Raw genomic sequence first — 15,089 nt, 5'->3', positions numbered from 1 at the left:
TGAGGGCCAGAAGAGATAATGATTGAGATCTACGTGGGGAAAAAAACCCTGCAGTGGCTGAACATGACAGTGGGTTGCAGCTGTATACATAATTGATATATTACAGCTGGCAGGAAGCAGGCTGAGAGAAGCGCCTGTGCAATGAAATGTCGAGTGGCCTCAGTGTGCTCCCTCTCCACCATCTGAAGGAATCTGTGGAGCCTAAATTTTGAGCACCAGAGAATTTAGAACATGCAGGTCTGAAAAAACCACTTGCAACCACTGTCATGCCTGATGTGACACCAGGAAACAGAACATCAAGCAAAAGTATCTGAGTAAGATGCACAGCAGAGTACATTACATTTTCTCCCTGTGTGCAGCAGCAGCACCAGAACAGTCTGATAGGTGCTGCTGTTTTTGACAGTATGGCAGAATTGTGCTTGATGGTTCAAACAAAATTACTGAGCCTTTGAACCATGTATGGCATCTTTAAAGTCTCTGGAGTACTAAGCCTCAGCTCTAGGGTGGTCCGCTCCTTGCTTTGAGAGTGGGACAATACCTTTAAATGCTCTGTGGCACTTAGAACTGAATTAAAGGCCACGAGGCAAGTGTTTGGTTAAAAAATAAAAAGAGGTGCTGGTTTGAGTGCAGGCATGGTGAAGGAGAGTGGGCTGCTTAACTCTTTCACATCCAGCTGTTTCCCTCTTAAAACACTCCATCTGGCAGACTATTTTGAATGGAAAACTGACTCGAGGGCTAAGCAGCACATGCATGGCTTTTCCTCTGCTCAAGCATACCTGTGCCTAGTTCAGCCCTTTTACCAAACTATGGTTTACCTGCTGATAGATGCAGTGGTAGTTCAAGAATGATGGAGTAACAACAGAGGCTGCTTAACCCCTTTCCAAGCAGTTTCATCCCCTGTAGGGAATTCAATGCAAGAAGATGTCCATAGAAACCTGTCTGAAGAAAAGCTGCTTGGGATGTGATTTATAACAAGGAATTAGCAGTTGGGAAAGAACTGAGTAACTCCCTCTACTTCAGTAAAAGTGATTTTTCCTTTCTCTTTATACACCTATGTAAAGGACCCCAAAAGACTTGTGGTGGTTATCTGGTCATCCTTCTCTTGCTAGTTTCACTTCCTCTTCCTTCCCCTCTGAGCCTGTGCAGCTTCTCTCCTTTCTTAGCTTGCTTCCTTCTCTCCAACCCCATTCTCTGCCCTTTGGCTCAATTTTTCTTTCCCACTACTATAGTTCCATTCCTTCCTTCTTGCCTTTCTTGCCCGCTGACTTCCCCACCCTTCATCTCCAGTTTCTGAAGTGAAACTGAAGCAACCATTTTGGGATTCTTTAGCGGATCGTTGTGGTCCAAGCAATACAGAATGGCTGCTGAAATCCTGAGGTAAGATCTTGGCATTGTACAACAATTTAAATTTGCTCATACTCCCATCCTTCAAAAACATTAAGATTTTTCTGCACACTTGGGACTCACTCAGGTTTTTAGTAATATGCCCCCTGTATGTCCCTAACCCCATTTGGATGTTCTTGACCTGCATTCTACAGTTGAGTTTAGAATTAAAATAGTTAAGTGATATTCCTTCTTCAAAGGATCTTTCAGGCCACCAGAACATATATTTGCATAAAATATGTTGCTTGGTTATAGCTGCTGTGGTTTCTTCCCCATTTGCCCACTTGTCCCCTTCTCGACTATGTTCCAATTCCTGTAAAGAGAAAGGTTCTAATGGAGGAATAGAGTGGAAGTCTCAGTGACTCAGAGCAGTGAAAGGCATAATAGTTGTCTCAGGATAGTACCATGTCTACATCAGGTCAGTACTATTCAAATCTTCAATAGTTATCTTAAGATTTTATTAGCTTAGTTATATTAACAAGGTTAGTGTGTTAGATCCAAAGTTTTGATTCTATTAATACTCCAGTCTTTCTTTGATGCAAGTTACTTTTCACCAGTCAAGGAACGTTGCTCTGAAGGAAAAGCTTCCTTGTCAAGGAATTGAATCTTGAGAGCCAATGTTATTTCCAGATGTTCCCCTGTAGTCACTACATGCAATTGAACTGTACCAGATGACCCAATTCTAAAACCCTAGTGCCAAGTAGGTAATCCCCAGACACCTGGTGATTCATTCAATGTAGGCATCAATATATGCATATAAATTAATAAATGCCTTGGGAATCATAGGAAGTTTGTAACTTGCAGTGCTATCCTAAACTCAATTACACCTTCCAAAGTCAATCAAAGTCAATGAGAAATTAAGATGGATCCTGCTGGATCTAGTGCTCTATCTAGCCTAGTAGACTTGTTTTACATAGTGATAAACCTTGGAGGCCATCAAAGAAGGCATGGAGGACAGTGCCTTTACTTGAAGTCGTCTGTGAGAAAGGTATTGGGCATAAAGGAATGGACCTAGGAAGTTTAGTTCTACAGTTTCCCCCTCCCCAATTTATATACTCATGGAAAAAAATAATTCGCTAGTCTGAAGGCAGGCTGCAAAATGAGTCTATGAAACTTTATAACAGTTGTTCCTGCTTTGCGTGCTCATTCTGTGAATCATGTCCAAGCATTAGAATATTCTTGGTGAAGACATAAAAGTTAATGCAGAGGATTTGGTAGGAAATAACTTCTCAGATCATCAAGTCTGTTGGCATCAGGCAAGATAAAACACTAACCTAATTCTGTCTTACATTTTTCTAGCCTTCTCCCAAATGTTACTAATGGGGGTGTGAAGAAATAGCTTCCCCCACTTTGAAGTATGAAGGAAACATTGTAAACATTTTTTTTCTTTTCTCTGAGCAGAAAAGCCAGCACTGCCCAGCTACCTCTTAGAGATGCTAATGCAGGTAGTGAAAGACAATGGGATGGTTTAAGTCCCCCTCCTTCTTCAAGCAGGTATCACAGATTTGGAGGACTTAAAATGATAGAAGGACATCGGGAGGAAAAGATTCCTTGACCCAGACTGACCAAGTCAAAGGGCTGGACTAGCCCAAGATCATCCAGCAGGAATGTAGGAGTGCGGAAACGCATCTGATTCACCAGATAAGCCTCTGCCACTCAGGTGGAGGAGTGGGGAATCAAATCAAATCCAACTGCTCTTAACTACTACCCCACACTGGCTCTCGATGCATGGTGGACAGTGCAGAGTTCCCTTTCTGGTCTGCTCTTCTCCCCTCTTTATGCTTGCTTAACTTTCTTGCCCTGCTGGCTTCTTCTAAGAGGTGGAATCTTGTCTTGCCCTTACTTGGCCCTTGTCTCTTTACCTGTGAAAGAGGAGAAATACCTCTGCAAGCGCATTTTCACAGTGGGTTTATTTTGAAGAAAATATCAGATAAGTATTGAGCTCTGTAGAACTTGCTTCCAATTAATTATGCATAACAGTGCAGCCCTGTGATCACTGCTACAATCTGATCCAATTGGTCTGAACAGGGTTTATTCATTAGTATATGTAGATAGGATTCCATCCTTTCAGTAAACCTTAAGAGACAAATTAACCTTCTGAGTGTTTATTTCTTTCACTCCTGGCATGCATATTTTATTATTGGTCCCATTTGTCTATGATGGTTGAACGCTGATGAGTTGAGAAGAGTTATTATAGCTTGATTAAAAAATTTTTTACTACCGAGCAAGTATGGGGCAAATCATTATTAACTCAAGAGGTTCTTCTGGCTGACATTTAATTATGTGATGCAGAAAGATAAGAGATGTGGTTATAATGTAACTCTTACCTCATTGTGACTTACTGGAAAGAAGATAGATACGTAAGGATGTAGTTCATAGCATATCTTCTCCAAACAAGCCCATTAATTTGAAAGTGTTTGTGTTGGGTCATGGATTGCAGATCAAGGCCCTGTAGCGGCTTTTTAGTGGTATCCTTTGAAAATGTGTATCTGTACGCATTAGCACGTGTGACACTCTCGTTTTGCATCTTTATATGAAGTAGATTACACAGCCAAGAAAAAAAACCCCTCAGGTTTGGCACAAGGATTGAAGGAAATGTGAAAATCCATGTCAAAAGAAAAGCCACGCAGATTCATAATGGAGTCCTAGTTCAGTGCAACACAGCATTGTAAGTGCACAACTTATGGCTGTTTGTAAGTGCACAACTTATGCTATTTGCTGTAGTAAAAATATCCAAAATGTGGAGGGGAGAAAGGCATCTTGAGGCATTTTGAGCCCTGTATTGGACATGCTAATCACAACATCTCAGTAACTGACTACCTCTTCTCCCCCTCCCTGAGTACTTTTAATGCTTTTCTCTAAGCTTCACACATTTATCACACTTGATAAACTTACTTGTTATGAAATAATTGATTGCTTCATGTGGCAATTATATTTCTTGCAGCTAGTTTGAGGTTTCCCCAATAAAGGTATATAAAATGTGAAGGCAGCTAAAAATAGGGATTATCCAGCAGGTGGCCCTGATGGGCTACAGTTCTATAGCAGATTCTGGGTGCATATTTCACATGTTTACTGCAGGAAATAACCACTGTAGTTGCAGCAGATCCAGTCACTGTGTAAAGCAACCCTATATAGCTGCTTGCTGTTGATTCTCAGCCATTCGAATCGGCTGTGTATTCTTGAAATACTCACCATAGGGACTTGCTTTTTTCCATTAGGGTTTGTGTACAGGGGCTGCTTCTGCTTCGAGATATGGATGCCTGAACTATTAATGGGCTCTAGCTCGTGTATTTAAATTATCTGCTGGGTCTTCGAGGATCATACCTGAAGCGTCTCTCCATAATAAGCCCGTGGAAGGGAAGGGAATGATAGCCTGGCCCCGGGTAGTCCTTAAGGTACCACAGGCTCGTTTTCGCCGCAAGCTATGATGGAGTGTTTGCTGCTGTCCACTGCCGGGCAGTGCTGAAACGGCGCATCTGAAGGGAAACACCTGAGGCATGGAAAACTACAACTCCCGGCAGACAGTTCAGATTAGAGGAGGGGGGAACATGGGCAGCCGAGGATTTTGCACTACCGCACGTGCTCCCTCTGGTGGGCGCGGCTGGAGTGGGGGGCGGGGACGGCTCGGGAGGGGGGGGCGTGTAGGGGGGCTGCCTGGGCGCTGCACTCCCCGCCCGAGCAGCGCGCGCGCAGAGGCAGCCACCTCGCCCGGTTTGTGTGGCCGGCTCTCCCAGCCGCAGGCGCTTCACCTGAGCGCGCCGCTCCGTGGACCAGGCTGTGGGGGAGACAAAAGGAGGGCCAGGAAGGAAGTGGTGGCGGGGAGTGCCGGGTCGCGGCTGCCTCAGCCTTAAGCCTCGCCCCCGCCCAAGAACCGGCTTGCGGACCCCCGCTGCTGCCTAGGAAGGAGTGGCGCCGGTACCACCACCAGCAGCAGCAGTCTTAGTGGGGAGGTAGTCCGCTCCATGGCTGGGTACTGAACCGGGCGGCTGGAGCTGGAGCCCCGAGGAGCCACGCGCCAGCCCGCGCCGCCACCTCTGCGGACCCTTCCTCGGGCTCTCTCTCGGGATTCTCGCCCCAGCAGCCGGGCGGCGCACGATGCGCCCTGCTGCTCCCGTCTGATCGCCAGCCGCGCCGCGATGATCGCCCCGGAGCAGCAGCCGCCGCCGCCTAACCATGTCGTGGCCACCATCGAGAACCTGCCGCCGGAGGGCAGCGGTGCCGCGGGCGGCAGGAGTGGCATCTCTGCCCCCTCTTCTGCCAGCCTGCGCCAGAGGATCCGAAAAGTGTTTAACAGGTGAGAAGCGGGGCGGGACGGGAGAGGCGGCCGGCTGCTTCCCATCAGCTCCGCTTTGCGTTGCGGAGAGTCCCGGAAAGGCTGCTGGTTTTCTGCCTGGGAACAAAGCGCAGGCACTGTCCATGCTCTGTCATTTGAAAGCTCTCTATTCGGTTCAACTTTTGGAGGTTTGGCTACTCGGCAGCCAGGCAAAGGCACTCTGTACATGCTCAACGTCTCTGTCCTACGGGCATTTTAGCGCGGAAAACATATTCCAGCTCTTAACCCTGGCCCTGACTCGAATGAAGCCCTGACAAGATCCCCTCCTGTCAGTGGAGTGGCTTCTGGAAGAGTATTGTGTGTTCTATTGTTCAGAGTTTCTGTGGGGCAAGGTTGGTTTGAGGAAAGGGACCATCCATTTTGTTCAACTGAGTGATTTGGAAAGGAAGGATCTTCTCTCCCTATGTGGGGTGGTGGCTTAGCTGAAAAGACCTCTGAAAAATCTTGATAGGGAGTGAAACAGAAGCTTACATTGTATTTATCAGCAAGCCTTCTGAAATGTCCTGCATCCTCATAGGAGGGAGGGGAAGGGGGAGAGGAAAAGGTCAAGATTTTGGCTCCTCCTCTTTTGAAATTCTTGTATCAAGCATTCCAGTTAAGCACTAAGGCCAGAAGAACTACACACTTCTAGTCTGTGAGATGCATCTTTTGAAAATGCCCCCTTCTCGGCATGCATGCTTCCCTTGCCCTAGGAGTATGATGATCCAGGCATAGGGGAGGAAGGCAGAAGACATCCCCCCCCCCCCAGGTTACAGCCAACTAGGCCAGTCCTTAGAATGAGGAGGGAAGTAAAATGATGGCAAAGAACAAAAGTGGTCTACTTCCATAACTGTGTGTTGAAAGTGATTACAACATTTGGCTGGTGAAAGTCTCTATTTATGATCTAGTCATGATCAACTTTAATGCTCTGAAAGATCCTCTTTCTTTCATTCATTCTTTTAAAATACTATATACCGTATAAAATTGTATCATTTTATGTTGCTCTTGCCATGTGACTCCAGAAAAATCCAACTTTAGTTGCTTCTCTTCTCAGTGAACATTATCATCAATTGAGAAACCATATTCTGTGCAGTTTTAACATCACAATGGCAAAATCTCTAAGGAGCTCAGCCCAGCTAAGATTATTTGAGCAACAAGCAGAAAGTGGGGAGGATTTAGAAATAGCTGGGGTGATCAGCTGCTTACATGTATGGAGATTCTGTGTATGTATTTGTCATATTTCAAACTTAATGCCTCCCAATGGTTTCAGGGGGTCTGGATTAGTTCAAGTCTGTCTACTTATGATATGGCAAGTGTGCATTGTCAAGATGACACGGGCTCAACACAAGGAATATGTTGGTGAGGCAAATCTAAGGTGGTCCATAATAGGAAGATATATAAAGCATGCATGGGGTTACTCTCCAGAAGTGTCACTTGACAGAAAATGAATTCATTTCATAATTGCATCACACTAAATTGAAAATTGCTACTCTCTTCTGGCTTGAATCTTATGAGGTCTTACAATATCCAATTGCCTCCTAAAATGCATTGGGGAACCTCGTGTAAGGTAGGATATTAGTTTATCCTCTGGATTTCTTCATGGATGAACAGGTGAACCTACTATACTCTTGCCCATCTGATTCAGAGTTGCTGCAGATGAAGATGTATCTACCTGTGTGTAATTTTATAAACCTATGTAATGCATCCTCTTAGTAGTCTCTTTTCTGAACAGAAAAGTCCCACACCCTTCAAACTTTCCTCATAGTGAAGGGGCTCCAATCCTTTTCTCATCTTGGTTGCTCTCTTTCAATGGCTCAATGAGGATTGCTTGGGGTTGCCAATCTCCAGGTGGTGGCTGGCTGTATTCTGGAATTACAACTGGTCTGCAGATGACAGAGATCAGCTCCACAGAAAACGGCTGCTTTGGCAAGTGGACTGTGTGACATAATGCCTTGCTGAGGTTCTCCCCTTCCCAAACCACATTCTCCTCAGGCTCTGCCCCCAGCCCCCAGCTGGCAACCCTAAGCTTGCCTGGTACCTAAAGAACCATCTCCTTCTGTAGTATCCAGCCCTCCAGTTAAATCTTCCTCTTAAGTCCTGCTCTCTGTGCTCCCTCCTCCAGAAGTGAAGTGAATAGCAACAAGAGTCATGCCATTTTCTGTGATGGCTCCTCCTTCTTTAGGCTTGTCTGGCACCTACTTTCTTTTAGGCAACCGGCACATTTCTTTACCCTGATGTTTAATTAGAGTTTTTATCTTACTCATTATTAAAATGGTCTGGTTGTTTTATGAATAATTTATATGCTGTTTATGTCCAGTGGTCTTTTTTTTAATGGCTTGATTATATATTGGTAGGTAGTTTTAATTGTAAGCCACGTCAAGCAGGACTCTAAACAGGCAGCGTGGAAATATCCTAAATAAATAAATGAAATGTTGCAGGGAGAGGATTACTCAACCCTTTTTTCTTCCTGCCATTCTACTTTTCAGGAGGGGAAAAATATACTTAACAACCTGTTGTTTTACCCAGGGATAGGATCCAAGTTGGTGGGCCTCTGACTCTGAGGGAAGAGATTGCAGGATGCAAAAAGATCAAATAGGATCCCCCCCCCCCCCGCATCATTTTGTCTAATGCTAGTTTTCCTTTTTTCCCCCCCCCAAAGACCACTGGGATATTGCACTCATGCCTTCAGAATAGCTTTATTTTTATGAGGAAGATCAGTTCTGTGATTGTCTACTTTTTTAATGGGGAAGAGTTTCTCCCTTCACTACAGGATGTTAAATCATACTCCTGAAATAATTCCTATTTAAGGAAGCAATAATGCTGCATGATTAATTGGTTTTCCCTCACATCAGTAGCATTTAGAACAGCTTGAGAAGTTTTAATTTTGAATTCAGGAGACTTATTCACCATGGAAAAATTTTTAGTTCCCCTTATATAATCCAGCCCTCTCCCTGAGACTGGAATGTTGGCAGCCAAGGAAAGGGATATTTAATTGTTACCTTCTGTTTCTCTACCCTGAGCTATACAGGATTCTGAAGTTCCTGGGCTTGTATCAGTATTCCATCCTTATTCATTTTTCCTTGCCTTGTATAGCTTGTGTCCTAAAAGTTTAAAATAACATCATCTACTTTTCCAGTAATGCACAATTGCCACTTAAGTGACACCATTAGAATTCTCTGTTCATCTCTTAGGATGTCAAGACTGGCTCTGTTCATTCTTGGATAGGTTACTGTTCCCCCACAGTGTATACTGGGACATCCTGAAAGTGTATAATTTACAGTGTTTCTCACAGGCAAGCTTTGAATTTCTTTTGGGAGTAGGAAATGAGGCTTGCTAAAAATAATAAAATATAACCATTTATCCCCTCCCCACAATATCCTGCAGAATGAGAAAGGGGTAGAAGTCTGTGTGGAGAAACTGGCCATTCTCTCATTCTGGTATCATGAAAAAGGTGTGTGTAGATCAGTGGTGGCGAACCTATGGCACGGGTGCCAGAGGTGGCACTCAGAGCCTTCTCTGTGGGCACGCGCAGAGTCCCCGCCCCCCCACACACACATCTAGGCTGGCCTGGGCCGCTGGGCTCGATTATTAGCATTAAACCTAAGACCTAATTTGGGGGAAGCAGTTTAGGTAACCTTGTTAAGCGCTGTTAAACCCCACTGATTTTCATGCGAAGAACTAAAGCATGATCCTTTACCTGGGAGTAAGCTTGGTTGCTGGCAATGGGGCTTGCTTCTGAGTAAACCCTCCTAGGGTCGTGATTCACCTGTTGCACGGTTGCTTCAAAGCAAAGCCACCTACTACCACCAAGCTTACTCCCGAGTAACGCATGCCTTGGAGCCAACCGTTTCTTCTAAACTAAAACCTCAGTATTCCGGTTAAATTGCCGGGTTGGCAACTTTGCAATAAATAAGTGGGTTTTGGGTTGCAATTTGGGCACTCGGTCTCAAAAAGGTTCGCCATCACTGGTGTAGATGGAGTTATCTTAAGTTGCTCAAGTGCATGTCTCCTAAAATACCCCACAGAAGCTGAACAATGAGGGCCTTCAATGGGATTGCTCATTTGGTGGTCCCTGGACTTCAGTATTGCTATGGAGACAGCTCAGAAAACATTCCACCATTTGCTGCTGCCATGAAACCAGGCCTGCTCATACCCAAGCTTCTGCCTATTCCAAGCTCAGTGGCACTGTTCCCACAGAATAGAAGGCAGGGGTTAATGTCATATAGATCTTTTGAGTATTTCCACCTCCTCCAAAGGGCAGCGTGAAATAATTGCTTTGCAATTTGTGGAGAACTCCAGAATGGGGGTCTGTAGTGGCTTATCAGGAGGCCAAGACACTTTCATACTGGGGCTAAATTGCACCCAGGGGCATGACTGCCTCCCCGTGACCCCCCCGGATTCCCCCATCCCCAATGCCCCACTTAAGGGAGCCAGCAGGGAGGCTAGGGGAGGGCAGGGCTTAAAGGTTGCCCCCCAAGCCCCACCCCCCAGTCTCCCTGCAGGCCAGCTCCTGCTCTTCCTGGCCTGCAAAAAGGCATGGGGGAGGGGCTCAGCAGCAGGCGGCCCAGATGGGTGCCATCGAGCCCGTGCCCCCTGGCCTCTCTGCAGGTCAGCTTCTGCCCTCTCCAGGCCCTGGAGAGGGCAGGAGCCAGTCTGCAGGGAGTTGGGGGGGCAGGGCTCAGGAGGTGGCTCAGGCAAGCGCCATGGCAGTAGGCCAGCTCCTGCCTGTCCCAACCTCCCTGGTGGGAGGGGAACTGGCCTGCAGCCATGGTGAATGGTCGCCTGCCACAGTGGGAGCCGCCAGGCACCAGCCGGGTTGCTGCGCTGCAGGAGACACCAGGTGCAGGGACCCAGCTGGCACATGTGATGGAAAGACATGCACCCAGGGACATGGAATACCCCTGTTCCCATTAGCAATACGCCACTGGACCAAGACCACTTGCCTATGGTTTCCAGAATTGCTAATTAACTAATTCTGCCAATTTAGTTTTCTTTACATTTTCCACATCTTCATGTTTTACCTCCTTAGGTTCGTCTGGGGTTAATTACACGAAAAGGCTGTTCAGGGGTCTTGTACACAAGCATTCAGATTGGGAAGGGTTTCCAGGTCTGCCACATCCTTTTCTTCTTCTTGACAAGCAAAAGTCGGCTGTCAGCTTGAAGACAAAGTCCCTTGCGTGAGGTGACTTTATCAGAGACTGATATAGAAAGCTGCCTGCTGTCTTCCTTCTTTCTGATGGCATGAGTCCCCTGTACCTCACAGGCCACTCCTGTGCTACAGATTGCAGTGATCCCACTGCCTAAGGAGAGCCATCAGCTTCACTCTCCCACCAGCCAAGTTATTTGTCAATTCCACAGCTTCTCACTCACTCCCTAGGCTTGTAAATTAGTTTTTTCTCACAATATATCCCTCAAACACCTGTAATGAGTGTGCTGCAGAGCAAGCTATAGTTGTGATAAATAAGGGGTGATAGTCATTACAGGAAGCTATTTCTTCTCATCTTGAACTAATTTGCTGTGTATGATTAAAGTGATCTCCAAAGGTCTGTTGGTGGAAGAGGCACAGCCGTCTAAAGATGACAGACCTACACAATTCTGTCCTAGAGCTCTATGAAGCACATTCCCATCCCTGAATGGCTGAGGCTGAGTCGAAAGATGTAGCACTGTACTACTTGATTGTCCTTACCATTGCTTTATGTGCAGTCCTTGTTTGTTGTGACATTGTAGGTATATTCATCAGCCAAAGCATGTTTTCCAAAAGGTGTCATGGGTTCCTTGATATACTTCCACAAATATACCCAGTAGTACAGTTACTGATGCAGAAAATCAATTTAGCTTTCCTAGGTACATAAATATTACATATATTTAAATTTCTGTCTCCTATACCAAAAATGTGAGAGAAAACATTCTCATGGTTTTAAAATTGAAATGTTACAACTCTAAAGGAGCAATTCTGAGGAAGTCTTCTTGGAAGTCATTCCTATGTTATTTACTGGGTCTTTCTCCCAGGGAGTGGCCACCTGGTGCATAATGGGCCTGAAATAATGTGAGATCTGTGAGTAGAGTTGCCAACTCTGGGTTAGGATATTTTGAGAATGGAGCTGGGGGAGGAACCTTAGCAAGGTACAGTGCTGTAAATTCACCTTTCAAAGAAACAGTTTTCTCATAGGGACTATCAGAACTCTATCAGATCAGATATTGTAATCACCTAGAAGTTGGTCCTCACCTAGAAGTTAGTGACCCTATAGGAATGAGGCTCATAGATGTGACTTTCCTGTCCCCAGTTACTAATGTAGAGGCCTGACCTGCTGAATTTTTTTCTCCCTGTATTTTAGCAGATCTCCATAAACAACATAGGGATCAAAGTGAGGAGGGGGAAATTAGCTAAATTGTCTCCCTACCTTATTTTCTCAGCCGAAACAAATGGTAAGATACTAGCCAGCATTTCTAATGTTTCCTACTGTATTTGAAGTGGCTGGTCTATAGTCAGACTTTTTCTGCTAAACAAGATTGCTAGGAACATCATGTGTAATATTAGTTTGCTCTTCTTTCCCTCACACAGTAGAGAGATTTTATTTTTAATTGCAGCAGTAAAAATCTTATTTCCAGATTTGGAGGATACCCAAAAAGTTGATTGCGCTAATAGTGCTTTATTAAAAGATTACCATAACAAGGTGTTTCTAAACTTGATGCTACACAAAAACAAATCAAACAAGAGAAAGCTTACAACATCCCTTCTAGGGCTGCTAAGCCCTCCAATGGGGGTAGGGATACAGCACCCTCAGATTTCATTGCCATAAAATTTCTGGTAATTCCGACAGCTACTTTATGTCACTTCTGGGTAGATCTAGGAATCACCAGGAACTCTATGATAAGAATTTCTTGTAAGTAAACGAGTCCTAATTTTTCTTTTTCATTTTTTGAATCTTTTTAATTTTTTGAATCTTGCTCTTCTAATGCAGAACAATATGGCTTCCCACCTGAAGCTGTTCCAGGAGAAAAGAACACAAAAACTATATCCAGGCAAAAGCAGTTGAAGGCATAATAGTTTGGAGGATGGGCAGTTCAGCCTGAAAAGTTCAGCCTGAAAAGGCCTCTGGTGGGTACTATACTACCCAGGAGACCTTGAGAGCCCCAAGGTCTCCTGGATAGTGTAGTTTCCACCAAGGCTTTTTTCAGCCTGACTGAACAGGCCTGAACTTTTTCATCATGCAATGTAAAGGGGAATGGATGCACAAGTACTACATAAACAATTCAAAAATGCAATAAGTATCCACAAGGCTATCACCACAACCATGTGGTATATTTTAACTGAGTTAGTTTATAAATGGAAATTTACAATAAATCATGTGTTTTCATACACTTCATATGTACATTTCATCATTCAATATTACATCATATCAGTGATAAGTACATAATTTTACATAAACTATTTTCAGTTGTAAGCAATTCAAAGCTTTTTCAGTTACAAGCAATTCAAAACTATGAAAATGTAAGGTGGGGCTGGTTAACCTTCCGGATTTTTAGTTAACGTCGTACAACCTTCCAAGACCCCTCCTGAAATAAGCAAATATATATAAGCATCATGTATGAATAGTGATTTGCAATCATAATACATCTGAACCCTTGTAAATTGTAACTTACAATAAATTTTCTATATTAGGATTTAAGTCTCAAAAAGCTATCCCAAGGACCCTCTTCTGTGGACCAAACAAAACATTTTTTCAGAATTACTACAAACTTTTTATAAAGAATTCCTCAAAATAGTTATTAACACTATGATTGCCAATCACCATACATACATGATACTTATATATATTTGCTTATTTCAGGAGGCGCCTTGAAAGGCTGTATGACGTTAACTAAAAATAGTTTTGAATCGCTTGTTAGTTAACAAGCAATTCTCATTAGTTAAAATATACCACGTGGTTGTGGTGATAGCCTTGTGGATACTTATTGCATTTTTGCATTGTTTATTCTGAACTTTTTCAGCCTGAACTAAGGTAAGTGGGCAGGGGGGCAAGTGGGGGGGGGCCTATGGGGGCGGAAAATCCTAGGATCTGCTGTGGGCACAGTTTGGCCCTGCTACACCTCTGCACAACATCCCCATTCTTAATGGATGTAAGTGTGTACCCATTAGAGGCAAGGTTCATCAAATAATTGATCCCTGCATGACTATATTATTTCATACCTGCATTGTATGACAGAAATGTGACTTCTCAAAGCGAGGTCATTCATTTCTTGTTCTATAAAATTGGTATTTAAAGCCACAAAATAATGCTGTCTTGAGAAAAATATAACAGTGGATCATTTTTTAGTCAAGGCAGGTACAAACCTTTGCATTTTAAGTGGAATGGATGTAGTACAATCTTAGAAACATACTCTGCTACCTCAAATCAGCAAGATTGCTGAGTTGCATGATTAGCCAGGCAAACAGCAATCTGAATAAATTAAGGCATTTCTGTTCTTAATTAGAGGAATCTCAAAGATCAAAAGTGTTTGTCTTTGGAATTCCAACAGAACCAATACTCATCATTTTGAACACTTGAACTTTTTGCTGTAGAACAACAGAATTGATTTCCTGTGGGATTTTGTATAAAAAGGAACATGCAGCTATTTTAGTTCACCTAGTGTAAAGGTAGCAGGAAAAGTATGAATTTGAAACCTTTGAAACAATGTTCCAAAAAATAATGTTCCTGGGGAATAGGAGATTCCCTTCCCCAGAAGTATGTTGTAGGGAGTCAGAGGTTTGCTGCAGGAGGGTAGAATTGGCAAAATTAACCCCTTCCCATCTGTGGAAATTTTTGTTGGGATCCAAACCCTTTGGCAAATGACTGTGCTTGTGGTCTGACTCCCTACAACATATTTCTGGGGAAGGGAATCTCCCCATGCTGACTTTTTGTGATCACAGTATTCCCTTCTAAGCACTGGCAGATGGTCTGTTTAATTATCTGCTCCAGAATCTTCCCTGACTGATGACAGGCTGACTGGACAGTAATTATTAGGGTCTTCCTTTTTCCCCTTTTTGAAGATGGGGATAACATTAGCCCTCCTCCGGTCCACTGGGACTTCTTCTGTTCTCCAGGAGTTCTCAAAGATTATAGCAAGTGGTTCTGAGATTACTTCTGCCAGTTCTTTTAATACCCTGGGATGTAGCCAATGAAAGGTGGTATTCAAATAATTTAACAACCAGTTCTGGTGTGGGATTCAAATAATTTAACAACTGGTTGTTTACAAGCACCATTTTAACAACCGGTTCTGCTGAAGTGGTGTGAACCAGCTGAATCCCACCACTGGATGTAGCTCATCAGGGCCTGTTGATTTGAATTTGTTTAAAGTAACTGGGTGTTCCTGCACTAACTCTTTATTTATTCTGGGCTAAATTTCTCCTACT

The 15,089-nt window shown here is 44.0% G+C and overlaps 1 protein-coding gene across 1 annotated transcript in view; it reads left to right on the top strand.

Moving 5' to 3' along the window:
• Positions 1-5,036: 5,036 nt before the first annotated feature.
• SLC35F1 (solute carrier family 35 member F1) overlaps positions 5,037-15,089 on the top strand; it is a 253,553-nt gene continuing 243,500 nt past the window's right edge. The window contains exon 1 of the mRNA XM_048492293.1: positions 5,037-5,677. Coding sequence (XP_048348250.1) covers positions 5,520-5,677 — 158 coding nt within the window. The 5' untranslated portion in view covers positions 5,037-5,519. The remainder of the gene's footprint in view (positions 5,678-15,089) is intronic.

Source organism: Sphaerodactylus townsendi, linkage group LG01 (assembly GCF_021028975.2).
Source record: "Sphaerodactylus townsendi isolate TG3544 linkage group LG01, MPM_Stown_v2.3, whole genome shotgun sequence".
NCBI lineage: Eukaryota > Metazoa > Chordata > Lepidosauria > Squamata > Sphaerodactylidae > Sphaerodactylus > Sphaerodactylus townsendi.
This window is presented reverse-complemented; position numbering and strand designations above follow the sequence as displayed.